Below are 11,030 nucleotides of genomic sequence, written 5' to 3'. Positions count from 1 at the left end.
CGTTTTTACCGAGTAAACAGCAGAAACGGCGACAATCTCCTGTGGCATCTGGCACGAACTCTGGCAACTGCCAGACAAGACCGTGACACCTGGCTGTGTCAGACAACTTCCGGTAACATCTGGGAATGGGGATGCCACCGGAAGGGGCGCTGCGGCCTGCCGCTGCCAGCGCTGTATGATACCGTTTATATGCTGTCTATGTATGGTACGGAAGAATGGTTCCCACTCACATGTTTCCGGAGGAAAGTGGTAATGCGCGGACCGGCTGCTGATGGTCAGCTGATGTGTCAGACAGAGTCCAGCCCTCAAGCTTTGTTTTGTTGACGTTTAATTGGACCAAAAGTCTTCTAGCCATTGTATACGTTACTAAAGGAATATTTCCTCGTTATTCTGTGAAATCTCTCTTCATTATTTGACAACATTGTCTTAAGCGGAAGCGAAAAAGATGAATCGAGTGACCCCAAGATGCGCTGTCAATATGTTGACGTTTTCATCGCTAGTGTGTTTTCTGCTGATATTATATGCACAAACATCAGAAGCTAAGGTAAATTAGGACATGTATCACTGTATTTTAATATATTAACGAAATTCATTTTGTTGTTGGGATCATATTGTTTTGTTGGCAGAGCTAACTAGCCGTTAGCATGTTTCAATGTTTCTGCCCATTAAAAGCGTGATAAATTCGGAATCGGAAATCAACACTTTCTGATTGCAAACCATGTCAAATGATTTCCAAACTTACAGAAGTATGGTAACGTTAGACTGACTGCGCCAGTAGCAGCTAGTTGGTTTCATGTCATTCATTGGTGTAAATATATAAGCTTGTGTATCTGTTATCACTTTTCTCAGAATTCAGAAGACATCAGGTGCAAATGTATCTGTCCACCCTATAAGGAGATTGATGGGCAAATCTACAATCAAAACGTTTCCTTGAAGGACTGGTAAATTATTTACTAGGCTTAATAAGAGACTACAATACTTTTTGTAAATAATTAACTCCATGACTACCTATTGATCCATAACGCCTCAAATATATTCGTTCATTTGCACAGCAATTGCCTTCATGTGGTGGAGCCGATGCCTGTTGAAGGCAAGGATGTGGAGGCTTACTGTTTACGTTGTGAATGCAAATATGAGGAAAGGAGCTCTGGAACCATCAAAGTATGTTCAATGTCTTTATATGATAGATACAATATTCAAATTTGTTTAAATATTAGCTAAATAATCATCTTTCACCTTTTTTTTTTTTTTTTTTTACAGGTCACTATTATAATATATCTATCTATTCTGGGCCTTCTGCTGTTGTATATGGTCTATCTGACACTGCTGGAGCCTATTTTGAAGAGAAGGCTGTTTGGCCATTCACAGCTCATTCAGAGTGAGGACGATGTTGGGGTAAGTGTTTTGTTACTTCTGTATGGATACAAGATTACATTTAAGTTGTAAATGTAATCTTGTAAATGTCCAAACAACTCAAACATGCATTTTAGTCCAGGACAAGGCTTAAGCCTTGTCTGTGAAACTGGGGGGTTGTGTTTTTAATTATAGGCATATGGTATAAAGTAGAAATAATGTGATAACATTGCACTCTTTTGTTAAAAGGACCAACAGCCCTTCGCCAATGCCCATGACGTGCTCTCCCGTTCTCGCTCTCGCTCCAACATGCTCAACAAAGTAGAGCATGCTCAGCAGCGCTGGAGGAGGCAGGTCCAAGAACAGCGCAAGTCCGTCTTCGACCGTCACGTGGTTCTCAGCTAAAAGCATTCACAGTCTGGACTGTTATATGTTGGTTCTGGTACTGTGCTGAAGGCTGGGTCTTCTCCATGATGTCTGAGCAGACCCCAGTGACCCCAGTGTGTACATCTCTTTTTGGTGTGTGTAGGTTTGTCGTCTTGACCAATGCATGCGACAAAACCTTGTTTATTAATTAGTCTTGCTTGTTATACAGACTGTTTGCATTAATTATCACTGTGTTCCTGCATTTTGAAATCATGCACTCTGAATTTAGCAACAAAAAAAAAGTTTACTTCTACTGCAGTCCAGTCACACCGAATTTGATGGGATAGAAGTGCCAATTTCCTCAACAAATTTGCTGATCCATTTATTCTCAAAATGTTTTTATATAAATGTCAGAATTGATACTAAACCCAAAATATTGATATCCAGTCTTTAGTAGTTTATTGTACATAGTAAAATTCCCCTCTCTCGCTCTTCTCTTTCTTACCTTGCAGTTTGCTGTCAACTATTATTTGTAAATAATAATCAGTGGATGTGTTTTGTCATTGTTCCCCAATAATATGCTATTTAATGACTAACTTCCCAGGTCAGTTCTTCTCTAGCTTTGTGTAGATTCAGGTTCCTGATTCATGATGGTGTAAAAAATGTTCCCTTTTTTTTTTTCTTACCATTCTTGACGGTCAGTATTTTCCATGGCACATTCTTTGATGATTTCAGAATTACACTCTTTGTCATTAATATGTGTATATATAATAATTGAAAATGTTCAGGTACATGATTTAACAGAGAGAGCTGTTTTGACCTTTTGATTTACATTACAGTTCTCTTAATAGGTGAACTATGGTTTCCTGCGTCAGACTCATTTTGTTCCTGCCATATCAGCGTTGGCAAACCCGCTGCTCAAATGACGCAGTTTCGGGTAATGGTAATGGTACTTTTAATCCCCAGGAGGCGCTGTTTTCGCTGTTTAATGTCTTTTTACATTAGCCCTGGATTCATTTATTATTAAACGCGCAGTTATCTTTAGTATTAAAAAGGATAATAAAATTGAGTCAACTGCAAGCTATTTTAGTAACGTTACTAATGTTAGGAAAATTCTCATATACTCACTGACTACATCCAGATATGCAAGAACTCATACACCACTTTTAAAATAATAAACGGTGAACCGTTCATTTAAACTGTTTTGCTGAAAAGCTGAGCGTATTACTTTAACCGAAAGTATTTACCTCATAAACGAACTAGACAAATTGAAATAGCGTTACACAGACTACGCATATCACATTTCTAAAACAACGGTTCTCATCATTTCCTGCGCTACCTCCTCCTCCCAGCCAAAAGTCCTGGGACAGACAATCCAGCGCGCACTCACACTGAAAACTAACTTATGCAAACTCACAGCATGGATATGTGAAAAGGTAACCTTGGCAACGCACGCGTCACTTACCCAGAAAAGGTATGGATTTCTTTATCTGGCTGCCTTCTTTATGTTCGCTTCATCTGTGCGTAACTCTTTTGAATTACTTGTTTTGTAAATGGATGAAATGGATGCTAAAACTGATTGTAAATTACCTAACTAGTCTGCAGAGACATAAAGAAAAGCACAATAACAGAACAAATACAGTGGGAAAAGTAAAATTATAATAATAGCATAAATTACAGAAAAGATGGCATGCGTTTTGATGTGAACAATTCAAATTGACAAGAGACTCAAATGTGTTTTGAGACAATTTCCTTCATCATAACAGATATATCGGCTATTAATACACACGCTTATGAGAGCACAGTACTAATCAGAATGGATATTTCATCATGTGCATTAGAGAGATTCATAAACTCCTCTGTGGTGTTTTACTGTGAAGCAGAAACAAGGAGGCGCTCTTAAACCTTCTAAAATCACCAAGAAAACGAATAGACGCATCTGAATCGTTGTTTTCACAGTTAGCATTATGATAATGATCAGATTTTTTCCCCAAAATGAATTATTTTATGCTCATTGGTTGAGTTTTGCTCTTATTACTGCTAGTAAAATCTCCATTTTCAGTCTGACCTCAGCCTTACAGCAACAGTTCACTGTTTTTACACTTAAAAAACACCATCACGTGTGTATGTCTGTCCCCCGGGGCCACAGCAGCTCTCTCTGTTCCTCTCTCTGTGTCTCTGCCTCCCTCGAGGCTGCCTTTGATTGTCCTTTCCCTCTGCCTTATCATGGTTCCTTGACAGATCTCAATTGTTTCTTTTTGGTGTGTCCTTGTTCAAAATGTCATTTTTGTTCCTGCAACATTGCAAGAAACTCAGAAAACAATGGTTTATGTATAAAATGTGCATTTTTTTAAACATTTTGTCAGACATATTACTATTATGTTTAAGTGTTATTATGGCAATCAAAATAATAAATATGCTAAATTATAATATAGCAAATAATAATACATTTTAGCATATGCTAGCTAGGATACAATTAAAGATAACAGTTTATGGTAAATATGTTGACAGTTTAATTTTTTTCATGCTTGTGCTCAAGGTCATGCAATTAAAAAAAAAATTTATCTATCTAATCTCTCTCTCTCTATATATATTCATTTTTACACATATGTAGGTTACATGGGGGACTAATGGCTCCCGTCACAGAATGACCCATAATACAAAACATTTTAACTTATTCTGAGCATTGGCATTATTCGTATACATTTAATATAGACTACAATATTCTGCTTTGTATTTTCAAAGTCCTGAACAGAATGATTGTGACAGGAATGTTTTGCGGTAAGGGTGTGTTAAACTTTCAGGGCTGTTGCAAATGGATACTGTTGTATTTTGGAGATTTTGTGGGTTTTGTTGAACATGACTAATGATGAAGCCCTTACAAATGTGTTCAAGGAAGGAGAAACAATTTAACAGCTCTGGCATAATGTTTCTTATAACTACTTTAACAGGTGTAAATTTGACTTTTTACTTGTAATTGACTTGCTACTGGAAATGTAGGAGTATTTGAAAATAAAGACAGAGACATAAGGAAATACCTTAGAAACCAAATAGTTATTATGTTTTCCATCATGGCAATGTAACATGTTAATCTCATTGTATAATAGTTGAAAGGTGCAAGTGCTTTGCAGTATTAATCCATCAGAAATTAGTTAAAAAATCAACAGAATGATTCATTAGTATTATACCCTTGGTTGAATCACTTAAAGGGATAGTTCACCCAAAAAGGAAAAGTCTGTCATCATTTACTCACCCTCAAGTAGTTTCAAACCTGTATGAGTTTCTTTCTTCTGCTGAACACACAAAAAAAAAGATATTTTGAAGAATGTCTGCGTTTTTGTAAGTCAATGGTGTCTATCAACTGTTTGGTTATCCATGTTCTTCAAAATATCTTCTTTTTTGTTCAGCAGAAGAAAGAAAGGTGAGTAAATGATAACAGAATTGTCATTTTTGGAGAAGTTGTGGATTTTTTTTTCTGCACAAAACAACAAAGTTAAGGTATCTGCCTCGTTTTGTGGTTCCAACTGCTCGGACCATATCGAGAATGCATTATGTTTGGATTGGGTCAACGCTGCAACACAACAGCAATGATTAGAAAAAGGTCTGTTTGGCTTTTAGATTAGTCCATATCCAGCAAACATTTCCAGCCACATATTTTGGTGTCATGATCGCCGTAACAGGCATCCTCCACCATGGGAGATGTTTAGTCTGGGCCTCATGGTGTTCTTGAAAAAAAATCAGGATGCAAGGTTAAATATAGTGAATGCTCGCTTGAAACGTGAGAATAGCATGACAAGCTAAGATATGACCTTGGCAAATATACAGTGTACCAAATTTCTTTTGTCTTATTCATAATAATATGGTTTTGCAGTAGAAACACTAGTTTCAGAAGGTTTTGCAACAAAAATACATTTCTGTATTTCCTTATAGAGTCATGGTCCAATTCAGTATTTGGACTGACCCAACACTAGAATTATTTCCCTCTCAAAACACCTGGAGTGAATGACTGTTTTTGGAAACGAATGAAGTGATGATCTGTGGCGTAACTGTCCCTGAGCTATTAAATCAACAATTTAATACAGATTTGAGGAAAAACTCCCACAGTGTGTTTCAACACACCAGATACCACGTTTCTGATTAGGTATTGGTACAATCTGAAAGGGTTCCAGAGAATGTTGTCATCATACAGCTTTTGTCAACCACAGATCCCTGCTTCTTATATTGCGGTTGCTTATTTGGCAGCAGGTTGCTTATTTGCACAACTTTGAGTCCAACATAGACTGCTTTTAAAGCATCAAACCTTATTGAAAGTGGAATTTTAATATTAGACTGGCTTTTGACAGAACTTGGAGGATCAGTTTAAAAAGTGATATTCAGATTGCGCAAAATTTGACATTTGACTTAGAGCTAAAATGTGAAAAAAGTTGGCAGGCTTGGTTTATTCTGTAGATATGATGAAGTTTTGTTTGATAGTTTGACAACTGTCTGTCAATTTCAGACACTCAACAGCTGTTTTTTAATAAAATGTCACAAACCTAATATACAAAGTTAATGTGACTCTATACTTAATGTAGCCTTCTTTCCAGTCTTGTCCCCAAGTACGCTTTCAAAGGTTCTTTGTCTGTTTGTTCTCGAACTTATACTTCACATACATGTGATTGCATACCACAGTTTAGACAGCTGTTTGCAATGTGTTATGCTTGTCCGCTGCTGCTGAGAAACTGAAGATGTCTGGAACATACGGATAATGGTAAATCATGGATGACTCCACAGAATTTGTATTTATATAAAGCTTTTTAAATAATCAGTAAAAATTAAACCCATAGCAGCAAGAAAATGAATCAATAAATGTTGCTCACTATGACAAGTACACTATTCTTCACATTATCTTTTCTCAGGGCGAGCCTGTGGGTTTGCCCATCATGAAAATGGGCCCCGCTGGAGTACAAAATGTCATAATATTAAATCATCCATTCAACCGCTGTAGACATGTGACACGGAAGGACACTGCTAGAAATGTTATCAACTACTGACATAACTGTGTGTAAATATTTATTTAGTGCAACAAAAAGAGGCATAGCCGTGCATAAGTTAAATAACGTTAATACATCAGTGGGGAAAAATATTGGTAGCCTACACTCGAAAAACTCCTGGGTTATTTCTTCAACCCATTTTCTGGGTTATTTGTGTTGGGTTAAAATTATGGGTTATTTTTTCAGAGAGTAACCATTTTCTGGGTTATAGGGCTAATATTTTGACCCAATTCATGGGTTGTTTGGGTTTCTGGGTTATTTTTCAAAGAGTAACCCATGTTCTGGGTTATAGGGTTGGCTTTCTCTCTCTCTCTCGCCCGCAGTTGTTCTGGAATTTTCTCACAACAGTCGTTTGAAATAACCGTCGCTTTCGCGCTCGATCCGTTTTGGCCTGTGCTTCATCGGTGCAACTTCATCTATATTCAAGGTAAGTGAGTATTTTCAGTGTTTATGTAATGTAAACTTTTCTGTGTCCATGTCCCTGTTGCTTATCACCATTTGCTAAAAAAAAATACGTAGAGACTAGCGTTAGCCGTGGTAATTCTGTGGTTGGCATGTAGCCGTGGCTATCACGACAACTAGGACAACTCGAGGTAACGTTATCAGCTTATCACACACCGGACGCGATTTTGAACACGGTCCTGAGCCGTTGCTGGGTGTCGCGCATAGATATATACACTATGTATATGGGTGTCGCGGACAGACGCCGGATGGCGCCGCCGGTGTGTGTACACTCATAGAGAATAATGTGTTCGAATTTTAAAGACGCGGCACTGCGCTTCGCGTCGGTGTGTGAGCCCCTTGAGAGACTGCACGTCCGGTGAGCGATACCTCGAATTGTCCTAGAGACGCGACGCGGCGCTTCTCGTCCGGTGTGCAAACCCCATAGCCGCGGCTACAGAGCGACGAGGCAACACAATAGTTGAGTTATGTTTTCTAGCTGCGCCGTGCTTATCATATTATACAGTGAGTGCTCTACTGGCTGAAGTAGTGAGAGTTAAAGAAGCGGGTCAAGTCTTCAAATTGTTGCTAACCTAACCTCTATATTGCTATGTTTTCTCCAGGTCATCTTGAATGGACAGTTTTGTCGCTGATAAGCTAACTGAGTGGCAGCTGTCTGAGCTGACAGAGAATTTTAGAGGTGAGCATTTTACTCTTATTGCCCTTATATCATCATCTCTCTGTACCTACTACTTTTTTTTTTTAATAAGACTTAAATGTGTCAGTGCAAGATTTTGTTGTGCCTTGTCTTTAAGCTGTTATGCATAAGAATGGGCAAGATATTCACCTTTGCATTAATGTCATTACACTTTTTAATGAAAGAAAAGATGTCATTCACACAAAATGGGTAACGTTAATGCTGCAAAAGAACCACATTAGTTAACTAGCAATTTGGGCCACGTGTAAAAAAAAAAAAAAAAAAAAAAAAGCAACTGCATTCCCTTAAAACTGATTATTTGTTAGCTTGATAATGAAAGAGTGTCTGGTGAGTGGTTCACAATTGTCTCAACTTATTAACAATACTCATGTTGTCTTGTTTTCTGTCTTTCAGATGAAGACATAGATGAGGAGGCATTTCTTCTCTTTGATGAGGACACTATCAAAAATCTTGTCCCCAAAGTTGGCCCCAGGCTTAAATTCCTGAGGCTCTTCTGAGAATTGTTGTTTATTTTTCTATTTTTTATTTCTAATATTGTTATTACAGTGTGACCTAAAATAAATAGGAAAATAAACATGTCCAAGTGTGTGTTTTTTCATATAGATTTTAATTTAATGCTATAAAAATGTAAAAGTGCTTGAAGTGTGTAATATAATGTAAAACAAAGTTTTATTTTCTGAAATAAGGGATACTGGGATAGTGAGGTTAAGTTAGGTTATTTTTGACCCAACTCCTGGGTTAAAAAAGGATCAACTAATTTTTGGGTTATTTCTACCCAGATGTTGGGTTTTTTAAACCCAACATTTGGGTCAGGTATTTAACCCAGAATTTGGGTCAAAAAGCATAACCCAATTTTCTGAGTTGAAATAACCCATAAATTAGTTGGTCCCTTTTTAACCCAGGAGTTGGGTCAAAAATAACCCATTATGGGTTATTTTTGACCCAGGAGTTTTTAGAGTGTATGTACAAATAGCGTACTGTAAAACGAAATAACGTGTGTATTGTTATTAAATAATTTAGAATATATAATTCTATAAGTAAAAAAGCAGATTTTGTATAGGCTAAATGTTGCTGGTTGTGAAAAGCCTTAAATTAACAAACGCTGTTTCTGGCATACAAAACGGCTTTAAACACTAAACAGCAAGCGAGAACCAAAGCAAAAAAAAAAAATAAAAAAAAAAAATAACAACACAAAATATGATTTTCAGTACTTATTTTCTCAGCACTTTTGATCCAGTTGTGGAATCTGTGGATAACAATATTGCGATAAACGCTGTTTTCGTGTTGCCAGCAATGCACCGCGGCATGAATAAATTATGCAGATTGTTACTGTTAATGTTTAGCCTACTGCTTTACCGATAACTGCTTATAGATTAGATGACATTGTTGTTGTAGGTCTATATCACTTTTCAGTGTTTTATCAGGTGGTGAATATTCAGAATTAAAATTCAATTAAATATTGAGATTCGCGCGCGTTTCATTTGCAAGATTTGAGTAGAAAAAAAAGTAGGCTAATGGTTATGATAATGTAATTCAATTTCACCCACTTCAAAATATAAGTATGTAAGCAAGCTGAAGTACTTCGGTGTACGTATCCTGTGAGACCGTTTTGTACGATGAGCTTTAATTACGTGTTCAAATAAGGAGCTATTCTTGGCTGTTTTTTCCTGTGGAAGGATGAAGGAACTATCAGGCAAAATAGTTATGTGTGAAATGTGAAGGGTATTTATTTTAACCGCGCTTAATTTGCCATTGCAGCGTGTAAAGTTCAGATCCATGTGGCTCATGAGAAGAGAGTTTAGTTTCGTGTGGGAGGCTGGGAGCGCGAGAACCCGGAGAGGCGAGTGGGGGGCAAAACAATCCGTCTCCATGGCGACTAGCTCAGCCTTCTGCCAAGAGAGAGAGTTCTCAAGTAGGGAGGGATTTACCCCGCTTGAAAGGACATGCCTGGAAGTTTAGGGAAAAGTTCCAGGTATTACCGGCAAATCGATGCTTTTTTTTGCAATCGCTACGAGTGTTTGTGAGACGCTGAACAAAATGGCACGATCAGCGGGACGTTTCGTTCAGGTAAAACTTTTATCTCATTCCAGCGGGGTTACATTGTATGAAAATGAGCACAGTCAATCGCAAACAAAGGCTGTGTGTCAAAACCTAGTTCGCTTCCTTGATAGAAAGCATTTTTGAGCATCATTGGAGCAAAATGATAGGCGCGTGGCACCTCAAAATGCTCAAAACATGAATGCTAACTTAACTCACTTGATTTAAGTCACAGCCAAAGTAGTAACGTTAGATGTTTTAAATGTAATTGTGGGTCAGAACATGACTTTTCTTAAAAATGTGGTTGAAACTGTATTACGTCAAATGTGTTTAAGTTACCTTATTTGGTAATTTCCCAACTCTTATGAATGTTGGTTGTTTACTCAAACATTTAACGTTAATAGGCTGAGTTTTTTTTTTCTTTTCTTTTCTTTTTTCTTTTTTCTTTGAGGAATAGTTTGGTGCCCCAAGGTCAAGTCTAGTTTATAAATTTCCCTGATAAAAAGTTTATGGATTTGTTTAGTGGCCAAAATACTGTTGAGTATTGCATTGTATGTAGCTCAAACAGTTGAGCAATGCGAAGGTCATGGGTTCGATTCCCAGGGAATGCATACATTGATTACAACGTAAGTCACTTTGGATAAAAACATCTGCTAAATGCTTAAATATAATGTAAATGTTGAATGAGAGAGGATTGACAGCAAATTAGTTCTTCCTTAATGTCACATCAGCTATTCCCACTAAAATCATGCACTTATTTGAGCACACCAACTGACATGGACACATGAATTTTACATGATCACTGTAGATCACAAGTATATAGTGCCCCCTGCTTTCAGCTTTAGCGGTTACTGCAGCTGCAAGCCCTTTTTTCCTGAACTTTCTGAACAGACTGTCTATTGTGCTATTGGAACAATAACCCTTCCTTCTCATTGGTCTGGATTGTCAGCTCAACCATGGGAGCCGCTCTGTACTCTGTCCAGTGCTTGCGCAATATGGATAAGGGTGGGATGTCACCAAACCTTGAACAGCCCTGCCGCTATAATGTGTATCAAACCTTTTCATAGTGTTAAGCTGTAGTT

The 11,030-nt window shown here is 37.6% G+C and overlaps 2 protein-coding genes across 3 annotated transcripts in view; both read left to right on the top strand.

Annotated features, from left to right (window-relative positions):
- Window positions 1-100: 100 nt before the first annotated feature.
- tmem9b (TMEM9 domain family, member B) lies at window positions 101-2,575 on the top strand. The gene is made up of 5 exons (XM_084404610.1): window positions 101-544; window positions 850-941; window positions 1,053-1,161; window positions 1,261-1,395; window positions 1,603-2,575. Exons 1-5 carry the CDS (start codon window positions 446-448, stop codon window positions 1,756-1,758), a joined length of 591 nt encoding a protein of 196 aa, XP_084260736.1. The 5' UTR covers window positions 101-445; the 3' UTR covers window positions 1,759-2,575.
- Window positions 2,576-3,087: 512 nt separating this feature from the next.
- The window catches only part of dennd2b (DENN domain containing 2B), a 75,952-nt gene continuing 68,009 nt past the window's right edge, over window positions 3,088-11,030 (top strand). Inside the window, exon 1 of one of the 2 annotated variants that reach the window (XM_084404608.1) lies at window positions 3,088-3,193. The gene's annotated coding sequence lies outside the window, so the exon portion shown is untranslated. Of the gene's footprint in view, window positions 3,194-9,719; window positions 9,979-11,030 lie in introns of those variants that run through there. The other variant, XM_084404609.1, reaches the window with a different exon arrangement.

Source organism: Rutilus rutilus, assembly GCF_951802725.1.
Source record: "Rutilus rutilus genome assembly, chromosome: 3".
Classification (NCBI taxonomy): Eukaryota; Metazoa; Chordata; class Actinopteri; order Cypriniformes; family Leuciscidae; genus Rutilus; species Rutilus rutilus.
This window is presented reverse-complemented; position numbering and strand designations above follow the sequence as displayed.